Raw genomic sequence first — 23,330 nt, forward strand, 5'->3', positions numbered from 1 at the left:
GACACCAACATTTGAATATGGAAAATAAACCCCTCTCGGAGTGGCTATATTGAAGTCCTTTTTATAGGAAATTGACTGGTCTTTTCTGTACGTGGCTAAGTCTGAGAATATTTTACAAAAGGTTTATAATGAAATTGCCTCCAAATCCCAAATGACATCAGTGCTACATATTTCACTCCGTAGCTAAATAATTACATTACAGATCTAATGGCTAGATTATTTTAATCAACTTGCAGGGAAAAGAAATGGGAGTGTTTGCTGGAGAAAGTGCTGAGGAGCCTGGGTGATTTAGAAGCCTGTCCATCAGTGGGTCTCAGCTTAATTTGAGTCTGAAATGGTGTTCACTGTTTATTGAACTCTTTCCGTATTATTACAATATCACGGTTAATACTTCCCATGGATCCTAAGAAGACTATGTATCCTTCACAGTTACTTTTTCTCACCAGGTTCCTTCACCCTTTATCATTACATTTCACCTTTTCAGGCAGTGTTACAGTTGATAAAAGAGGTGAATTTTGGTCATGGGCCTTAGAAGTAGCTGGACAATGGATTTGGCTGCGAGTCAAAGAGTTTAACTTTAAATGCATTCTTCATTCTTTATTAAGTGAATAACACCTATACATAGATGCCTTGCTGAAATGAAGCCTGAATGGCTATAGTTGTGAAGCTTTCGCTTTGAGTAGGGAGACATGTTGCAAGGTCTCATGAGATTCCTTGTAATGGAATCTTCCTACCTATGAAAACAAGCATTTTGTGCAATGGCTTATCTAAAAAAGGCAAGAAACAAAAAGAAGAATACTTTCCTAAGTCTTTCCAGACGGTGTGATTGTATATACCTTGTTTTCCTGGAAAATCAGGTAAAATACTTTTAACACAGTTCCACAGGGTTATAGGGGAAAGCAGAATTAATGAGAAATTAAACTGGTAGGTACTAGACTGGCCTCTAATTGTCCTAAAAACACTAAAGAGAATGATGGTGTATTTTCTCATTTCTGAGTGGCGACTTTGTTAACAAAGTCTTGGAGCGATGAGAAAAAGAAGGGAGAAACTAGCAAAGGAGTTTCATCTTCTCCCTATTTCCATATACAGAGAGAGACAGCTAGTTATGAGGTACTTATAAACTGGAGTCTTGGGTTAATCATTGCCACTGCTGATGAATCAGGATCAAAATGTACGCCACTTACTCTAAGGAAAAGAAAAATTTCATTATGGCTTGGAATATCTGAAGTGCCTACATCGGGAAAACTCTTAAATTCAAAAATGTAATGTATTATCTGAATAATATACATATTTGTGCAAAAGTCAACTTTGCTGAGGATTTTAAAAGAGCTGAAGGTTAACCAAAGGCAACTGTCTCACATTTATTTTTCTTTTAAATAAGGTGACCTTTTTCTGGATGATGTTTTGGAGTCGTCTTTTTAACATTCAGTTTTTCCTTCTTTTTTCATTTTTGCAAATTATGTTCTATTATAACTGAAATTAATGTTTTCATTTATTTTGATAAATAGTCTGCATTTACTGAATAGCTGTTTTGCTAATAAGTATCATTAGTCGTGACGCTGGTAGACACCAGGTTCTGGAGATTCCAGTTTGGGACACAATAGGATCATCTATTATGGGACATTATTATTACTGCTGTGATACTTTGCTTTGTTTCAAAGTATGTCTACTGGTTTCTACTTTGGCATCTTTTTATATCAAAATGTCATCTCTGCTGTCATCTGGGGATATTGAAATTCAGTACAAAATTGCATAAATAGTCCTTTTTGAAAACAATTGCTTTTCATCAGCCAAATCCCAAGCATTTTTAGAAAGTCTTTTGAAAGAATCAAGGCTCAAACAAAAGGAAATTTTATGGAAAAGAAGAGAATGCTCTGTTTAGCATGCTGTTCATTGCATTAACATCCTTAAATGAAGTTTTTTCATTTACATTTTAAACAGTTCCAAAATGGAGCAAGTATGAGTCTGCAGACTTTTCAGGATTTCTCTCTCTCTGGAACATAATGCAGAGCTCAGGCCTATTTCTAAATTTCACTTTTTTGAAACTTGGATTAAATGAAAGAGTGAATTTTGTAAATAATTTACAAGAGTTAAAGCTATCCAGAACTCCTCATTTCAATAGAGAAATGTAAATAAATGTCTACTGCTAGAAAGGAAGACTAATTTCACATGTGATTTTTGTCTCTTGTAATGTTTTCTTTTACTGTAATACTTACCACATAGCAGAGCAGTCAAAATTCACTAGCAGCCATTTGTGAGGATTAAAGTTAAATGAATCTGCAAACTGAGAATGGATAAATAAAAAACAGAATTATGAAAGGCAGACTAATTTCACATGTGATTTTTGTCTCTTGTAATGTTTTCTTTTACTGTAATACTTACCACATAGCAGAGCAGTCAAAATTCACTAGCAGCCATTTGTGAGGATTAAAGTTAAATGAATCTGCAAACTGAGAATGGATAAATAAAAAACAGAATTATGAGAGAGAAAAGGATCCATGTGCTAATGATACAACTTTGTCAAATTGTCTGAGGTACACCTTAACTACGAATGAATTCCTGAATTGGGGCTTTATAGATAATGTTCATGCTGATGTCACCCTACTTAATAACTATTGTAGTTAAATCTTCATTTATTTTGGGGATGGATTTCAGGTTAGGTGTGCAGCTATGCTATTGGTATTATCAACATTTTGAGCATTTTCTAACAATTATACTTTTTAGATGCATATGTTATGGAAAAGTATATATCTCAGTGTAAACTAAAAAAAAATCTGCATACTCAGGAACATCCACTGTGGTTCATATCCCAATTTCCAAAAACAATTCACTAAGCTTTCTATTTCTAAGAATATTAAACATATACACACAAAATTCATACATAGATACAAATGATATATTTAGTTCAGAATCTGCATATCACATTCATTCATAAAATTACAACTGACCAGGAAATGACTTTTTTTTACTGCCAGGGTATTTTCTTTTAGTAGAAGTCATTTTTTCATCTAAGTCAAAAGAAAAACCAACACAGAATAAGCATTCACAATACATGTTTATATAAATCATGTAACAGGCCCGTTTTATTTGACATATGTTCAGGCGTGGCATCACAGGAAAACCAGGTAGGTAAGATGGGTATTGTGTGGGAAAGGCTTTGTCCGTGTTTTGTGTGTTAACAAAGGCAGAAGCCATCAGCCTTAAAAAAGAGAGATGGGGGCCTGGCAGCACCAGGGTCTGACTACTCCATATAGCACTTTTCTGTTCTCATTTGCTTCTCATAACCTTCCCTGTCACTTGTGAACAATTAACAATTGTTCTCATAAAAGGAGATTATCTGTCTGTCTGTCTATCTATCTATCCATCTAGCTAGCTATCTCCCTGTACTATGTAAGGTAAGAAACCTATTCATGGTTGTTAAATATTTACTCATGACAAATGCTGGCCCAGACAAGGTATGCTGTTTCATTTCCTTCAGGAACCAATAGCAATAATTTAAAAAATATCCCCCCACAGGAAATTACAACAAGCTTCATTTGCTGGTAAAAAAGAGACAGAAAGAAACGCTTTATTTGTCAGGGCGGTTTCCCTCCTCTCCTTCATTAGTCGCTACCTATCAGTGCTGTGTTTAAACTTCTGGCTTTACCAAACAGTAATATTTTCTCCACTGACGTGGAAGACAAGGACTTATCTGACTGTCTGAGGGGAGCAGCAGGAAATTGAAGTATTCTTATCTAAGCAACTGAATGCCAAGTAGCTGAGCGAGGGGGGTGGGAAGGGTGGGAGGAATAGGAGTGCTGTTGGAGGAATATTTCATTTAGCTCTCTTGGTTATTAAACCCTGTCTGTTTGAGATACAGCTACTGGCTGTATCGTATATGACTTTCAGGATGTAAGCAAAAAATCAGACATAATGAGCTCATTCTTTTGTTGATCTTATTTTCTTTTTTTTTTTTCTTTTTTGTGTCATGTAGAATGAGGGTGTTATAAACGTGCCTTTTTGGATATTCAGGAAAAAGTTCCTCTTTCCTATTTTGTAAGACACTTTGTTGATTCACTACTACTTGCTATTCTGAATAACAAACTTTTACATACTGTGGTAGCTTGTATACTCCCAGAATAAACCAGTAAAAATTATATAAACATAAGTAATGTAACAGAATATACAGGGATTTGTAGTGCAAACTGAAGTACAGCATACTCAGAGATTCTAGAAGAGACGTTAATGTTGGCTGCATAAGAAACAGAAATTCTACAGAAGAGCAAGGTTTTAGCAGGCTGCTAGAGAAGAAACACTTCATTCACCTCCACTCCGTTTAAAAGATGCCTGAATTCAGGGCAGATGAATGCACTCCCAGCATAGGCTGCATCAATATGCATCCAGATGTTTTCCTTATTACCTAAAAAAAAAAGTAATTGAAGGGGAAATAAATTAAACAGCAGATTAAAAAGCCTATTAATTTGCATGAAACCAAGTGCTGGAGAGATTGTTCTTTGATGTTATTATTTTCCCAATTTAAAATTAAATTAAGAGATTAAATGTTTCTACCATCTGGGTTTCTGTTAATACATAAAGATGTATACATAACATATTCTTCTTCCTCCCCATTTCTACTGGAACAGAGTCCTTACATGTCTAGGTTTATCTTATTAATATTAAGCAACATAAAACATTAAATTATTTTGATTCAAGAACCATTATAAAATACAGTTTAAAAAGATGTATCTAGAGATGTAGTTATCATCTGTATGGTAATAAAACTATATCTACTTTAGCAAGAGGAGCTAGAGTTTTAGCTGTGCTCCCCACTTCTAACTCATGAATCACAAACACTTTTCTAAACAATATTTTTTACATATCGATATATGTGCATGCGCATGCTTTTGAACTATGTGCAGCAAACTATTTAATTCAAGGACTGAGACACTTATGCAAGAGCAAGCATTGAAAGGTTAAGAAAGTGCTAGTTTTGATTAGTCACTGAATGGTTTCTGCAGAAATATTTTAGCATATAGGCCTCTCGTATTCTCTGTAATTTAGTATTCACACTCTGCTATAGATCACCTGTATTAATGCACACGGTAACAATTCTGGTCTATGAGTTGATGACTGAAGCCCACATAACATCTTTACACTGGTCACCAAATAATTCTGATGGGTATTTCCACATACAGAGGTATATCCATTCAGATCTGCAATCGGGCACCAAGGTCATGCTGGAATTTGCATTCTTGTGAACTACATTTTCTTTTTGCATAAATGTCTGGAAGAAGCTAATAAAATGTTATTCATAACATCCACGACTGAGGTTTATTTGAAAACATGTTCAAAGTTCAACTGATTGATTATTTATTTTTAAATATACTTGGTTTGAGACACTGCCTTTATTTCATAGGACTACTGCTCATGTATATTAAGAAGAAAATTCACCTGCACGCAGAAAAGCTAGCAGGAGACTTATGATTTGAGGAGTGCGCAATCGTTCTGCTGGTCTCTGCTGCACAAGCAGGAAATCATTGAGAGCAACTGGTGAAACATGCATGATTAGTTGCGAAACCTAAAAATATTGGTGTCACTATTTTATTAGGTCAGGTCTATAGGAATAACCTGAACAGCAAAATAATCTCTAGCTGCTAAGCAGACTACTAGAAACCTTTTTAGAAAGGAGGATTGGGAGAAACTGAGTCTCTAGGGCTTGTGCTGAAGGGCAGGAAACCTCACAGAGCAAGTCACCACCACGCAAACCCCGAATGTTTTAGGCCCCACCTGAGCAAATTAACAGAACATCAAATCTAGCTGTGTTTCTATGAGGCTGCTTCCAATTGCTTATAGCTATAAATTTCCTGTTCTAAATGCACACTTGAGCAGATATGGTGCGCTTCTGCTGCGCTTTCATCAGCCAGCAAGTGTGTGCTTTTGACCAAGCCTTGCTGCAGATCAAAGCTTGACACAACAGACCATAACACAGAAATACTTATGGAGAGTCCATGACTCGGTCACTGTATTAAACACTCTGGCACTTGTCCTGTTTTCTTGCAAGAGAAAGGAAACTGGGGAAGGGAGAGGAAGGATTAAGGAGAGTACATGTAGATTTTTGGTGCATATTTCCCTGCTTTCTATAGTCGTTAGAACCAGACAGAAACAAAACACTTGGTGCAGAGGAGAACTGGAGTTCAGCTTTTCCCTGATCTTCACCATTGCTCTAGATGCGCTTGCAGGTAGAAAGGCTTGAAGAAAAATGTTACAAACTGAAGCACGCACTTACAGTAATTTTTAACTGACAGTGTTCTAAAATACGCCCCCCCCAAAAATACCCTTGAGGCAATGTCGTCTGTACTCTTTAACGGTTTGAGAACGCAAGCTTGCTGCTTGACCTAATATTAGAAAGAAAACTGTAACTGAAGGTCTCATCTATAAGTAGCCTTATTGAATTTGGACACTGACGCTGCACAATGCCCTGGAAATGACTCAGCGTGGCTTAAACTGGTATCTGCAATTTTGGACAGTAGCAGCAAAGACTTACAAATAGGACCCAGTTCTAACAGTTTGTCAAAGGAGCAGCAAGGTGTGGTTCCAAGCGTCGCACAGAACTGCAGAGCCAAAAAACAAAGGCAAAAAAAATTAAGTGTTACAGCAAAATTATCAAATGAAAAAAACTGTCTGCAAAGGCAACAATAAACAGAGAGAATAGATGATATAGGGCAAAATAAATTGATTTTCGCCAATACCTATCCTTCAGTGGAATTTTTGAGAATCTAATTTTTTTTTTCAAAGCTCCCATAAGCGTCCATTGAGACAGATGCATAAAATCAAATGTTAATATAAAATTGACTGATAAGTAATGTAATATAGTCACAGTATTATATTAATGCTACATTTTATATATTTTCTGTGTTCCACATGCTTATCATCTAACCAATACTAATCTCACATACGCAATTATCATCAAAATGATTTGCAGTTTATGGTGTGTAAGCCAACTCTGAACTTGAGCAACTTAAAGGTGCTGGAATTCCTGTTGACAGAATGGATCATAAAATGTTACTGCCTGAATTAAAGAGCCACAGCTCTGTAACAGAGACTTGTGACTGATTTGTGCTCGATGGATCTGCAGCCTGGGACCTGTTCACTAGTAGCATATATTCACTATTAGGTTTGCAAGATTTTTTCCCAGAGACACTTTTTCTCCCAAATTCATCCTAAAATACTGGAACCATTCTTCCTTCATTCTGTTAATGTCTCATTTAATGTATCCTGCCACATGACCAGTGGGCCAAAAGCAGAGCAACATAAATGCTTGCTGCAGTTTCACAGTAGAAAGAGAACATAACTAGGTGAAAATGAGCTATGGTAATTTACTGGGAATATGCAGATAGAATTATAACCCAAAAAACCAACTACCAAGTGCATATAAACTGACATTATTTTATTTTTCATTGCTACACTTACGTTTTAAACACCTCGTTTCATTTTTGTAAGCACTAATAAAGGCTGGGTCCGGGTTTTGCCTTGTACTGGATTTTTATATAATAAAAGACACTTTACAGTTTAAATAGGCAAATAAAGTATGCTGGTTTTTAGTTAGAGTATTGAAGTACAAAGGAATTAGATCATTTATCCAAGATCACACACAAACTACAGTACGGCCAGGAGATGACTATAAATATGTCAAATCCAGATTTTTTTTTTTTATTTTTCTACTTCTGGTTACTTTTTCTGCCAAGTACACTGTCAATGCACTATCTTTTGCTTTCACTGTTTTTCCCTATATATCTGCAACTAGCCACATTTTTCTGGGGTGTGTGTGCGCACATCCCTCAGCGAATTCATGACAAGACCTATAAGAAGACAGGGAACACCTAGATGATACTTGTCCATCCACTAGACCTTTCAAGAAACAAACATACTGTCATAGCAAAACATAGATACAATTATACATTAAAACTCCATACAGATTATAGGATTTTGGCAAACAATTTGCTACTGGCATAATAACATGAAAATATTTTTCTCAGAAGTGGAAAGCTTATTGTGCTGTTTTAGCCTAATATCACATGTCACTTGCCAAGTGTATGCTCTTTTCTATTCTTCTAGCTTGGACATTCACATGCTGTCTCTCCTGCATTTCACTGATATCTCATTAATTCTAGGAATTCCTGTTACTCAAAAGTTAAACGATGCCAGCTTTTTCAGGAGGGTCTTTTTTCCTTCCTTTTTAAAAGGTGATACACATTTGCACTAAGTATTTCTGCTCTGATTAAACAGACTGCTTGATAGCTACCAATATTTTACCCTTTTATTTGTTCCCTTGAACACTCATCCTCATTCATGAATTGTCACTCACTTTCAAGCTAGAGATTCCCTTGACTTTTTCACTTCTACCAGCTATTGGATATTGGAGGCTGTTACAGATCATCTAGAGTCACATCTTGAAGCAGATCCTGTACACACCTCAGGACTAAGAGTTGGTTTTCCCTCTGGAGGTTCCCTTACTAGTCCTCCCAATAAATTCTCATGAAGTTTAACGTTTGTTTATTTTTGCTTTTCACATTTCCCATCAAGTTTTTTTTTTCTTCTTTTCATTCTATGAAATAAAGCGGCAACAGCACACTAGAAAGGCCTGACATCTTGCAAAAAATAATCTGATTATGAGACAAAGAGTTGGATAAATATGATGGGATTTTCATTTGCAAGTTCCAGGTTTTTAGAGAATTCATGCAAAGTGAGAGATGGTTGTTTTACTACTTATTAAACTAGATTTTTCAGAATTTCTAGGAAATCCCACACTAACATAAACATCCAGTAAAAAGGACAGGTAGATAGGTATTCAAAAAGCCAGAAATTTAAAATGATACATCCCAAGAATAGTGAACTAATTCAATAATCTGTTGCTAGAGAGGTAAAACCTCTCTGTTAAGTACACTTTTGAACATTTCTGCATCTATATTATACCATATACCTCATAGATATTTTAAATTGTTGTAGGGAGCTGAATTTTTCTGTTCAATGGAAAGTACTCATATAGTACTCAATTCATATAAATTTATGTACACTCTTAAAGGAAGTTATATCCTGCCTTTGTATAGGGCAGACCTGATTAAATGTAGTCATATAAAACCCTGAAAACATTTTATCCCTGACAGCACACATGTTCCCCCAACTTCACAGTTACAGCAATATTAATAACTACAATCATGTTTCATTGCACCAATAAAAAATATTGGCTATGTGAAAAGTTATTATTAAAATAAGAAAGGGACAATTCAGTATTTTTTCCATATCAAACTACTAAGAACCTGAGTTTGAAACAAATACAGTTCTGAAAATGAGAAGCACATTGACTATATAGTTAATCAAATTTTGCTGCTAACATGTTTTTTCCTCAAAATAATCTAATCTTTATCTATACTGGGCCTTCCCATATTCCTGAGACACAGGAGAAGAACAGAATAATTACAGTGCCTTGAGGTACATTTATGACTTCTCTGGAAGTTTAATCATCCTTTGAGAGATGTTACTTTAAAAAGATTGCAGGATATATTTTTAAAAAGGAGTAAGTTTGCTCCCTTTTTTTACTAAGAGGGCATGCATGTATGCAGTGAAAATGTATTTATTGCATTATTGTCTACCCAAGATGTTCCCACAATCAGGAGAAACCTGCATTTCATCTTTGGCTGAACTACAGATCTACAAATTGTGTCACAAGAAATGGAGGACACCATGATGAAAATTCTAATTTTTCTATATACATAAAGAATAGGGATTAACCCATTGGATTGGAAAATACCCAAATAAAGAGTGCACTATAGACTTAGCTCTGCTTTTATACATATATTTTATGATAATATGATGTGGACTTTCTGACAAGATTAGAGTGAAATTATCTTGGCTTGTCCAGCAATTAAAATAATGATGGAGATTTCACAACAGAAAGTCACACATTATTGTTATTAGTGTTGTACTGCAGTTAAAGTATTCTCCTTCTAATCAGGATAAGGAGTATGTTTCTTCAATGAGAGATTATATGAGTTCAAACATATGCTTAGTTGTTTAAGTAATGGCTTATTCTGTAACGTATACCTCAGTTTCTAAAATAATTTTGTTGTCCTCTCTGCAGGTGTCTAAGCCTCAAAGCTACTTGTTTTAATTCTCAGAAACCACTTAAAGTGACAGCATCTGCTCTTGTCAGGACTCTCATTACCCCGCCTCTGTACTACACAATGAATCTAACTCAATTTGTAACCTGTATAACACCGGCAAAATCACATTTGTGCAAAGGGCAGGGGACAGGCTGCATCACAGAAATGGGACTGATGGCTCAGTATAGCCTGCAGGCCTTACCGTTTTCAGGTTGTGCCCTTCAAATTTGACTCAGCCCTGGTTGCAAATACAAAGCAGCTAAAACGCTTGCATCAGTCATCTCATGTATTACTTTCCTGAAATTAAGAGCTATGTCAGGGAACATGCATGAATCTTTGTGATGCCTGAGAGCAATGACTCTCAATCTTTTCAACTGGAGGACCTCCTACAGCTTTTGAAAGAGATGTGGACACATTTTGCACAGTTTCACCACAAAGCTTTTCATTTGCAATTAACTAAAGCGAGGCAGAACTTCCAATGTTCTCTTACTATTTTTATTTTCTCCTACTCAGTTGTTTGCCAGCTTGCACTCATGAGAATGTCTGTGGCTTGAAGAAAACTGCAACAGTTTACTAAACCACCATTCAGTATTTTACGAAACAGCAATCATTCACAAACTGTGGGTTAAGAAACATCGCCCTAGACATCTGTACATGTCTCAAGAACGCTTCTTCCAAATGGGAATCTGTGGTCAGGATCTAAGTGTTAACTTCTCCTGAAAAGATGGCTCCTCTGTCAGACTAATTCTGATTTATTGTTTCCCGAGCGAGTCCAGATACAAACAGCCTGCTTCTTAATATCCTGCAGATCATCATTCAGAAAAGTCATTTCAGCTAGAATCAGAGAGATTTCATGCTGGGCCTTTGTTCAGCAGCAAGGCGATCGTGTTATAGCAGCTTTATACTGGATGAGGTTGTTGAAGTATATTGTACTATATATATGCCAGCTGCAATGTATCAGTGATTTATGAAAGACAGCATAAAGCTCACAGGCCACTTACACACATTCAAGTGAACTAGGCTTGAATGCAGTGGACCCTATGTCTGAATTTAGCAGTGCTTAACTTAGTGGTCTCCACATTTGAGCATCCCGGTCAACATTCATCCAACGTAGAGGCCTGTCTCAGGCTGGGAGCACAGGGCCCAACTGAGAAAGGCATTTATGCACATGCTTAACCACCGGTTAGTGTTTGTAATTAATGAAACGGACGTGACTTCAGCACATGCTTTAAAGCTCCCCTTTAACTGGTGGCCAGATGAAGGGCTGCATATCAGCCACACTTGGAAATTGTTCCTCAGTAAATCGTGGCAACTTTAGTGCCTCAACACCTGACACGGTTAAGTGCTTTGTTTGCACAGTCTGCTTGCTTTACTATATGAAAATATCTCTGTTTCAATTTCTGCAAAAGTGTTTTGAAAGAGACAAATTAACACAAGTCTGAACTTAGAAATAAAAACAGGAAACAAAAGTAGAGGTCTGGGTACGCTAACTGGCAATAGCCTTCACTGAACAAAATGATATACACGTTACTAGTGCTAGAAGATATTGATGGTGGCTAGGAATTCAAAGACTCGTTTTAAAGACAATGCCCCTCCCAAAAAAAGACTGACTGCCAAATCCTATGTATGTGAAAAGCAAACCTATAATTACCAGATTGCTGTAATGAGAGAGCCTGTTTCACATCAAGCAAACGCGCCCCTGGTTCTCCACTCACCTCTAGAAGCAAAGCACTTCTATCGAGTTCAGTATAATGATTCCCCATTTATTCATTAAATAAAAGAGGAGAATCATGCCTATAAGGCATTGTAATTTGCTTGTATTTTCCTTTTAATCCCCTACAAAACTTTTTTTTGCTGATAAGGGAGACTGCATCAGCTTAGATGCAACCCAGATCTCTTCATTAGGAATGATCTCTCTGCTGTTGCAAGTCTCTTCAGGCAGAATTTCTTCTGTTAAACTTTTTGCTTTGATGTTGAATCACCCCCCTTAGTGAAGGATCAGCGAATACAGGGAGACAAGGAATAAAGTGGCGTAAGGTGTTTCCTTGGCAATGTGCATATCTTTGTCACCAGAACAAAATAAAATCGCACCAAATTACTCAAGAACAAAAGAAATGGAAAGGCTTTTGAAATCTGCAAGCCAGAAAAGGGAGCACTAATACAGTGCATGGACTGCTGCTCCGTATGACAGAGAATTAACACACCTTTTGAGTTAAGAGGCCAACCATAAGGATAATGAGATCTAGTTTAATCTAAGCTGACGGTTTTTATGTATACAAATAAATGGAAGACCTGGCACAGGCCATATTAACTCAGACTGAGCCTCTACTGTCTTTGAAAGCCTGTTTTGCACAGCTAAGCAAACAGAGGAGGTAAAACAATAGTTAAATCACCCTTTGTAAAGGTGTCACTGAGTGCATAAACCAGAATCTTTTATTTCTTCTTGCTACACGTAGAAAAATTAATAAGGAATGAATTTTTATGAGGGGAAAGTTGCATTTTTTTTGTTAATGGACAAAAGATGAGGAAAAACCATTTAAATTTGTAATTAGTGCATGGAGATGTGATATAGTGCTGTACTTGTAATTGTTTAAAATTAACAGTAAGATAAACAAGTAGAATCTTATATAAGATATTATGAGCTGGTACCATAAAACAGAGAAATAAAACATGCCTTATGGCACATCTCCACTTCAATAGGTGCAGCCCACAGAAGAAAGTTCATTTAGGCAGCCTTATAGATGCTTTGTTTCTCAGTCATAGTCTCATTACATTGGAAAGCAATTGATGGGATGTGCTTGGTCATCCCAAGGACTCGCTAGTTCTAGGCAGGCTAGAAATTAGCAGCATTCTGCACATATGAAAAACACTTTTCACCCTAGTCATCCTCATACTACATAAAAACAGACACTAAAGGTTGACACACACAAGATGAGTAAAAAGATTACATTTTCAAAAGAGTTTGGTGAAATTTAAGCTTCTTTGTCCTCTTTGGCACTTATCCATGACTATAAGCAAGCTTAATCTGCTAATTCTTCTGAAAATAGTTAATAGAAATTTAAGTCACATTAGTCTTTTTGTTACCACATGAAAGAAAAGAAAAAATCGTTGTCAGACATGACTTTTCTGAAAAATTCGTGATGTATTTTTGACTCTCTTAAAAATCCCACTTCTAAAGTTCTCAGTTTCTAAAATAGGGTTTTTTTTCCTCCAATTTTTCTTCAGTGGAGGCCAGTAAAAACATATTATTGGTAGCATATTATAACTCTTTATAGATCTGTACAGATGACGGTTATATCAAGTTTTGTAGAGGCATAATGCTTGGAAATGAGAAAAAAATTTTGTTGATGAAGTACAAAAACAACAGAGGTTACTTACTCCATCAAAAAACAAATGATAAAATCTTGCTTTAACTTGAAATAATAAGATGGTGTTCTGAACTGACAGGAGGAGTAGATTTGATGAATAAGCAAATATTCTTTTCGATCAGGTACTTATCATAGTAGAACCAAACTTTAGAATTGTATCCAATCTAACACTGTTCTGTGTCAAAAATTGGGGGATTATGAGCTTTAGCTAATGAGATACAAGCATTTGCTTTTGCTGGACTGCTGTGGACGCAGGAATCTCTGGAAAGGAAAATGGACAGATAACAAGAAATAATGACACCTTAAAACTTCCACAGCTGGATTCCCTACAGCTCACCTGTTAGAGAGAAGTCACATACTCACAAATACCTGTCTGACAATGTCTGATCTTGCTGATATTTGGGGTATGTTATGGAGGTTGATTTCTTTGCTAAAGTAGTGAGGAGGGCAAATTATTTTTTCTTGAAAATATTTAAGTTAGAGATACCATCATTTAATTTATTGCCTTTAAACTTGTTTTATGTGTAAGTAAGTTAGAACCTGAAAAATAGAAGTATACCTTTGCAAAAGAGGCAGTTCAGAATTCAAATGTGAGGAGATTATAACATTGCAGGATTACATGCAACTACAAAATTCACCTGCATTAAATCCTTTTAAAACATCATTTTTGCGGAGAAGTGCAACCAGCTGCTCAAATGAGTTGCTTATATGCACAGAAAGGTGTGTGAAGAACACTCATGGAACCTGTCCTAGTATTCTAGCTAGGCTGCCTATCGATCCCTCTGTTAGGGATGAGATCATCTACTCATGTCAGAAATAGCTTATCAGAAGCAATAAATCTACTGATTAATTAAAATCCAGTACTCACAAAGAATGGGATAAGACCAGAAGCTTTGTCTTCATCCAAAACTTTCTGTAGGGCTGAACCACAAACACTAAATGTATCATCTGAACAAACATTTTTAATCTTCACACCACCAATTAATGCAGCCCTTTCCACTGATGAATGAGCCTACAAGGAAATGGGCAGGTTTTAAGACAGATACCTTTTATTGGAATGTAAGAAGTTCATCTGAATTTGAAAACAAAAAATCATTTCTTTCAAGTAAAGCAATATTTGAGATCCTGGGACTGTTGCTGGTACATAACAGATACGTACCTCTCCCTCTTTCATACAGACAGACAGACACATACATACATATATACACATACATACACACACACACACACAAATACACTAATAGAAACCCCGAAGTATTCTTGAAACCATCGCCATGGTGTCATTCAGACAGGAGTTCAATTAACCTTAGTGAGAGCTTTAATTAACATGTTCACAATTAGGCAGGATTGATTAAGAGCTTCAGGATTTGGCTCCAAATCAACCAAAAGACATGCAGATAATCAGCTTGCCTGATAACGATTCAGTTGCTCACTAGCATATTTTTATGGTGTACAGTTTTGCTGAAGCCTAAAAAAATATACATCATGGTATGGTATAGACTGAGATATTTTCTTACATTACCATTTTTTTTTAGATTACCTACTGAATAAATTGTGGTTCAATCATTCATTCATTTTGGTAGGCAATTAAGGATCATTCCCAATACATTATTTTATTTATAACCCATTTTATCTGAATTCCCCTTAAACAATATTTTTAGAACATAAAGTACATCTCAGTAAATAAAAACAAAGATATTACTAAAAAATTCTTATAAAATTGTGAAGTACAATACTATAATAACTCTATTAACAGTAAAAGGTATGTTTAGCCACAAAATACTCTCCTTTAGAACATGACCAAAATCAAAGAAAGCTATTTTAGCTTCTACCTTCTCCAATTTCATTAATTGCCATTAATTTGAAAGAAAAAAATTCCTCACCTTTTCATATTGTGACTATTCTCATTCATAATCTCCATCCTACCCTCGTTGGTTCTTACTAGTGCCTACAAGAGCACTTACTAATTCTATTCTAATTTAACATGTAATCACGGAAAAGATTAAGCCAAAACATAGGTTGAACAAGACCAGATGAAGATAAAGTTTCTGCCTTTCAACTTCACATACCCCTGGAATGATGCATTTTAAAGGCAGATTGACTATTAACTTGTATCTCAGCAGTGCCTCTTGTTAAAGTACTTTGGCAAATTAATTAGGCACCAGCTTGAGAAAATATAGAAGTCTAGACTTGAAATATAACCAACTGCTTTTGAAGTGAGAAACAATGTGTGTACCATAGCAATACCATACTTCATTCAAGTGTACAATGGAAAGAGGTATTTTATAACTGATTTATACAAGCATTGTAAATAAGCAAACTATAATAACACACGGAGGTTGTTAGCCAGTCAGAACCTCAGAATTCCTCCCTCAAGTCTCCAAAATTGTAGTAAGGTGCTCTGATAACTGCAGCCATTCACAATCTTAAGGTTAAAACTGCCAAGATGCTTTTGCATTATAACAAATCTTTAGTGACCTGCTGCTCCATGGAATTCCTAGTCCTCAGCAAAGTACTCGGGAATCTCCTACCATCCTTGAGGAGAGCAAGGAACCAAACAGAAATCAGTTAAATGAGTGGGCAGCTTCTTAAGGTAGCCAAATAAACATGGTAAAAAAAGGTTGATGAAGAAAACGGCCTGAGAAAATTTGAGAATATCAAAAAACTACCCTGGCTTCTGTGCTGGTCCCAAACAGTCAGGTGTCTACTATCAGGGGCAGCTGAATGCTCCTCTCAGCTCCGATGTCTCACATTCAGTGTCCCTTGCAAGAGGAGCTTCAGCCAGGATAGCCCAGGCACTAAAAAAGACAGGGATCCTCTTCTGTTGTCTCCAAACTCCCAAGTAGTTATTGGAGAAAGCTTTGTTGCCAGTCCTGCTCTGTACTCATTAACACAAAGCAAAATGATTTCAACGGGATAAGGATTTTCCCAAAATGCCGAGAAGCTAAAATCATCTCCCAAGATATGAGAGATCTGAGTTCAGCTTTCTGCTCTGGGTCTCCTTATCAGCCAACTTTTTACCTCCCTCCTAATGCATTCTTGCAGTGATATACTCTATCAGTGTGTGGTTTTCTCTCCCACAGAACGGCTTAGGCTTACTTTCTTTTGTGGATTATTGCCTATGAGTCACACAGGTCTGTTCTTAATGCAGAAGGACCGGTGAGCTCTGCAACAATCTGCTTTGAAAGGTCATCAGTATCTTAAGGCAAATCCTTCTGTAAACATAAGATCCTCTGACCTTCAGTAGGCAGGAAGGCCTGTCAGTCCTCATTTCAGGTCAGCCACTTACATGGGACAAAAAATGAAAAAAAGTAAAAGGCTTTGTGCATCACTGGGTCAGAGTTTGAGCTCTGGGACTGGCGGTCTGCACAACACAGACCTTAGGGTCCCAGACAAAAAAAGGACAAATATCCTTTGTGCCTTTTGAAAACAGTGATCTTTCCTCATATTTTCTTGTCCTGACTCTTCTCACCCTACAAGTGTAGTCCCTCTTCCCACCAGCAAAGAGCAAATGTACTTTTAACTTGTTCTCCAGTGCTTTTTAACATGCACTTAGTAGTAAATCAAGGTAAGCCTGAAACCTGGCCATTTTATTCTGCAAAATCAGGTATTACTTTAAACTAAACATCACGTACTAAGGAAGTTTCTTCTACCTCATTGACATTTAGATAAGAAAATGTCACAGCTATTGAGAGAAACAACATTGTCTGGCCCTTCAGTAGGATTAGTGTGTCAGAAAGGTAAGAGCAGCAGAACTCACAAGACTGAAATTTGCTTTCATTAACAGTAAAAGCCTCTCATGGTCCTAGCCTGCTGAGAATTTAGCCTAACTCAGTCTGCTAAATGCCACTCACGGTTGGAAATCAAGGATTATATTTTCTGTTTTCTTAGAAGATTTCTGAGCTATATTGATACGTGGAGATTTTAGGAGGGTTTTTTCTTTAAAAAAAAAAAAAATGTTTTGGGCTTCTTCAAGTTTGCTTTATATTTACGCACTAGGTTTGTCTGTGTGCATGCACCTGCACCCATGCATGCATACAGGGAAAGGATGTATGTGTGTTTGTTTGCACATGTGCATGTAGGAGGAAAATAACGTGCACGCATGGACACACAAGCCTAGATGTAACAAAAGATGGTCCAGACTTACTCAACACCACTGAAATTAACACCTCACTCAAATATCCTTATTTACTCCAAATGAGCTCTTTTTGCAGATACTTACGAATAATAAGAAGCAATACTTACGTAACGCTGACCTCCAGATATTTATTCTTCGTATTATGGTAGCACACATGAGATTCCAGCCCACTTATGATGTACAGTAAGATTTAAACCAGCAAAACCAAATAGTCACCAATCCAAAGAGTTTATACTTAATTCACCTGCCTATTGAGATGGCTGAAATTGTTAAGTAGAGACACCATGTTTCCATGTTTTTGAGAGGTACTCACCTGATCAGAAGCATAGGCCACCAGCCTGCCCATGATGTCTGCTTCCGTTAGCTCAGGCTTTTCTGACTGCACCCGTCTGATAGTTTTTGTTCTTGCCGCAAGCAGTGAAATCAGGGTGGCCTCACTTGCACTTCCCTGTGGGACAAATTGAAGGAAGGTTCAAAAGGAAGACATTCCAGAAGAAGAAAAGCAACATTTTCTTCTGTATGAATCTGTGAAGTTGTTAACAGAAACCGCATATGAGAAACTGTGTGATCTCATGCTTTTTAAGAATATGTGTGAGAGCAAGGGAGGAATCTCTATTTGATCTTGGTCTCCCCCTTCCTGATGGCTCTGTCTGCTCTCTTTAATCTCTATGCTTGTTCAGTTTAGGCACCAGCCTTGCAATCAATTCTAGAAAGCTGGACTCAGACTTCAGTGCATGTGAAAAGGCTCTTGAACCAGGCACCAGTCATTTGTTAACCAGTAACAATGGCAGAGTAACTGTTGATTTCTGTTAGTCTGGATTTCCGCACATTTAACTTCCATCAGAATCTGACTGTCAGCTCTCATTTCTATCAAGCAACATGCGTAATTGTAACGTTTATTTAATATTTAGAGTTACCCTGGGCAAGTCAATTATTGTGGCTAAAAGAGAAAGAACACTGAAAAAGCAAAAAAGCTATGATTCAATACAGCTAACTGCATTTCAAAGTATTAGTTATGTACGTTTTCTTCATCAAAAACACACAGATGAAAGGGATTTGTGTCTTGGATACTCTGTGACAACAAAGAGGGGAATTTTTTTGTATCAATTGATCTGTAAATTTCACAAGAGAATACAAGATCCCACAAATTCTTTTTATGGTTTTCCTCTAGAACAGGCAGATGAAACATGCTCTAAACTGCTCTTTTAAACTCTAAGTAACAGTTTGTAAACACATGTTCATAACTTTCAATGGTTTTGGGTGTCCATACGCAAGATAGAGTTTTCAGGTACTTTCAAAGCTGTGCAATTGTCATGTGAATCTTCCTCTGCCAAGCACACAACACTGCAATGAAGACAGTTGCTCATATTAATAAGTATGTCTCAGAAATACCCCCAGTGTCAACAAGCTAATTTTGGAATTATGTTTCTTATCCTGTACCAAAATTCTATCCTCGCTCTGTTGAAGACCTCTGTATACTTACGAATTACAACAAATGTTTAAATGTTTGGGAAGTCTTATTTCTTCCCTGGAGGTGGGCCTGATCCTACAGATTTCATACATGACAATGATCCCAGTGAACTCAGACTTTCTCCTAATACTGAAGTTAGCTGAACTATTTATATGAGGCAAAGCTGCCTTCTACACATGCCAACATCTCAACAGTGAGTGAACTCAATCCAGCTGAAATTCAACAGACTCGTGAATGGAGTAAGCAGGAAAAAGAACAGTCCCTAAACATTTACTAAATGTATTGCCATGACAAATATATTTTATCTGCCTTTCCAGTGGTGTGGGATTTGAGGAACGTAGACCCCAGGGTCTGCATCAGAGCACAAAGATGAGCTGGAGACAGTTTTGTGCATTTCTTATAGCTGCTTCTGCTGCATACAGCGTTATGGCAACTGAAGGAACTATTACAGATACAGAATGGTATAGGAAAACAAATATCTCTCTTGGGTCAAGTAAGGTAGAACTTCCATGTGGAGGCAAGGGGTGAAGGAAATTCTGTCCATTAATTACAGAAAACATAGTCTGGCAATCTCCCCATTTAATCTTATTCTGCATATGGTCTGTAGCCAGATACTCAGAATACTTATCAGAATATCTGAACACCGAGAAATCATGCCTGTCCATAGTTCTCAAAACTCATGATGCAAGAGTATGCACACCCAATTATCTTCATCTTACACATAAAGAACTTTCAAGATCTGATTCATCTTACTTTATCTGTCTAAAAAGTTAAATATCTGAGATAAAATAGTTGTTTAGGGTCCCTTAGTATTCAGTGGAGAGAGGTAAGCATATCCAGAAAGCAATAATTCCATCTATTTTAGGCAAATATTCTGGGCTGAGATAAATGGTTTCTCTAAAGGTACCTTCTTGTATGTTCAACTTTATCTGACAAAATGTGAGGTGAATCTCACACAGTGTAAAGTTTCCTGATGAGAAACTTCTGTCATCATGTCTTTGTTTCTGCCATGCTCAGCACAATATTATCTAACAATGAAAAAAACATCCTGTGCTTCCTGACAGTCCTGTGAGCTAGAATATAATGGCTCAGGTCCTGGGTGTCCAGCAGATGTGAGGCATGTTTTACAATCAAGATCATCACCTATTTTTTGAGAAGCTGGTTTTTTTCCTTTTTTTTTTTACAAACACTATATAATCTTCTAAAGAACCCTGTATAATCAGAAGACCTGCATAATGGGCATACACTATCAGACAACGTTGCCTGAAATAGCCTTTCCAGCAATTCAGCCGGTAAGAATACTTTTTGTTTGCGCAAACCACTGCAACTTATTGTGATGTTCATACAGGTTTTCAGGTAAGTTGTCTGTCCTCAGAATGAAGTTGGGCAACATAAAGCCTGCGTGCAAGACCTAATTCCATCTCGCATCAGGCAAGTCACTGAAAACAACCTTTCTAAACCTGGGTTCTTCACAGTAAAGTAAGCTCTAGCATCCTTGCATTTACTATGTGGGAAATAATACTAATTATTACTTTTATTAAAATACATATTTAAGGGGATACATGAAAATCTTTCAAATATATGTGGAGAAAATGGCTTTTTTTTTCCCTTCCTTTTTTTGTAGTGGTAAGGCCCTGTAAAACTGTTAGTGTCTTTACAGAATGTGTAAAGAATATGCATATGAAAGAAATGCACACAAATATATAAAAGAAAATGGCTGTAGGAAATTCCAAAGGTTAAGGCATTAATCTGAGATCTGGAAATTTAAGCCCCCACTATTCTGGAGACTGCCTGGCTGGGCAGGCAAATTTCTTAGGCTCAAGAATAGCCTCAGCCTTCTGAGGAGTGCCACAAGATGTCCTGGCATACTGGCTGTTCATCCCGGCTGATGCGTAGTCAGTGTATACAACAGTTCTTGTATGAATTTCCTTACACAGAAACAAGGATGAACAGGAAAGGGCCTGTTGCCCAGCTGAATTTTGCCTCCTGATATATATCTGGGACATAGCCTAAAGGCACCTGAATCCAGCAACTGAGAAATGCTTTTGGATGTCTCACGATAGACATAGGCTTTTTCACCTTGCCTCAGTTTCCATAAGTCACCTTTTTTATACTGAAGCTTACAGTGTTTGCAGAACCTGGTTTGTAAGGCTCTTCTATTCACTTGGCACAGAAGTCTTGCACTAAATATTTTTGAGGAAAAAAACCCTTGGTTCTTGAACTACTTGGCTAACTGACAAGAAAGATAAATCAGCAGTGTTCCTTGCTAGGCCAAAGATAGGCTGAGTCTCATTTTGTGTCACCCTTAAAATACTTTTTCTTTGCAGAGCAAGAAAACTCTTTAAAATTCAAAGTAGGTACACTTTTCAGCAGTTTATCTAGAATGAACAGCAGGATACAAGCTTCAGGAAGAAAGTTGCTTTCTCACTTATTTTTAAAAGCTGTTTTTTTCTCCTCTTGAATGCTGTATTCTGCATTAAGTGAAGGATGATGATACCTTTCCTTTTACCGCAAGCAAACAAAGGTTGCCATGGCAAGCAGGCTCAAGAGGCGGAAGAAATATCAGCAAAAGCTGATGTTCATGTCCACCAGAGCTCTGAACTGAAATTTTCTTTCATCTTTTGCCATTTTCAAGTGTCATCCTGCACACAACAACAAAGTGCTTCATATTGACATAGACTTTCAAATGTAATTATAAGCCACTTTTCAGAGGCTCAGTTTTACCCAGTACCACAATAATTACTTGGTATTTACAAAGAGAATGACTGTCACTTTCACACGCTCATGTTGTCTTTGCCTCACGCTCTCTTATTTGTATCATTATTCTTTCAAGAGCAAGACAAGAAGATCTGCAGCACAAATGACTTCATCATAAGCAGGAACACAGAGCCCACTTTCGATTCTTGAAACTAACTGGTTTCTGATTAAAATTATGGGCAATCCAGCATTGTCGGCCTGGAAGGGCAATATTTCCTGCTGATAACCATCAGGCATAATTGCTTGCTTTCACTGGTACAAAATAAATACTGTTGAGACGCATGACGAAAGCTTGATTTCCTGAGCATAACCCCCTCCCTAGTAATAGTAATGAAAAAGATCCTAACAGAGCAAGCAGATGAGTAAAGAGTTATTCTGGAAATACACTGGTGTAGGTGTAGCTCCGCCTAGGAGAACATAGCAGTTGGGTTAAATTCATACTTGCCTGGGAAGATGTTGGGAAGAATTCATTGGAAATGCTGTAGGCATTTGCAGTCGAGATCAAAGAAAGAAGCCCCCACTTCTAGCATGTAATTCAGATGTATTTTAGAAGCCTATCTTAGGATAAAATGGTTTGTGCCCTGGCCTCCAATGACCAGACTCCAGAGATTATCAAAGGAGCACGGAACAATTGTTTAAAATTCAGTCTTTTTCATAGTAGAGATCTGTTTTAGTTAGATTAATAGCTGTGACCAGGGTCTGCATGTGCAGAAAGACCAGGCGCTAGTGGAGCCATGACTGACAAACAATATAGCTTTATTATGCATGCAAGTTTGCCCATTGATGTTATATTCATTATCGTACAGATACTCTGTTCAGACATTGTAGGCTTTCATTAAGCAGTCAATGTCAAAGTTTGGGGGTTTTGTTCTACGCAGTGTAGTCTGAAAATTATATTATCTACTGATAGAAGTGTTTAGGTTCATATTTTAAGCAGCTCTTCATTTTATTTTAATATTCCAGTATTTCATTTTGTTATATAAGGAAAACTTCTTAAAATAATTTCACCTTCTTTGACAAAGATTGATAGACTTTCTACTACATTCTGTTATTTCTACTTGTAGAAGATTCTCTCCTATGTTCTTATCCACTTTTTTCCTGAAAAAAAGGAAGGCTGTTTTAGAAACTGACTGAAGTAAACAGTTGAACATGTCTAAGGTGGACTTCATGGAAGCCTTTGTAACCACTTTTCATGATGCTGTACTCAAAATCCTCAGATATATTTCGATTTGAGAAGTTTTTTTCTATTTTCAACCATGAAACATTGCTGCACACGTGCTGGTTTTGGCTGGGATAGAGTTAATTTATTTTCTTCATAGCAGCTAGTATGGGGCTGTGTTTTGGATTTGTGCTGGAAACAGTGTTGATAACACAGGGATGTTTTCGTTACTGCTGAGCAGTGCTTACACAGAGTCAAGGCCCTTTCTGCTTCTCACACCACCCCACCAGCGAGGAGG

The 23,330-nt window shown here is 37.0% G+C and overlaps 1 protein-coding gene across 1 annotated transcript in view; it reads right to left on the bottom strand.

The window, feature by feature from the left end:
* The window catches only part of DDC (dopa decarboxylase), a 54,831-nt gene that overhangs the window by 19,368 nt on the left and 12,133 nt on the right, over window positions 1-23,330 (bottom strand). Inside the window, exons 4-8 of the mRNA XM_009282900.1 lie at window positions 17,959-18,093; window positions 14,376-14,519; window positions 6,524-6,590; window positions 4,305-4,399; window positions 2,383-2,450 (exon numbers count right to left, since the gene is read on the bottom strand). Of these exons, the coding sequence (XP_009281175.1) occupies window positions 2,383-2,450; window positions 4,305-4,399; window positions 6,524-6,590; window positions 14,376-14,519; window positions 17,959-18,093 (509 nt within the window). The remainder of the gene's footprint in view (window positions 1-2,382; window positions 2,451-4,304; window positions 4,400-6,523; window positions 6,591-14,375; window positions 14,520-17,958; window positions 18,094-23,330) is intronic.

This window comes from Aptenodytes forsteri, unplaced genomic scaffold (genome assembly GCF_000699145.1).
Source record: "Aptenodytes forsteri isolate BGI_AS27 unplaced genomic scaffold, ASM69914v1 Scaffold150, whole genome shotgun sequence".
NCBI lineage: Eukaryota > Metazoa > Chordata > Aves > Sphenisciformes > Spheniscidae > Aptenodytes > Aptenodytes forsteri.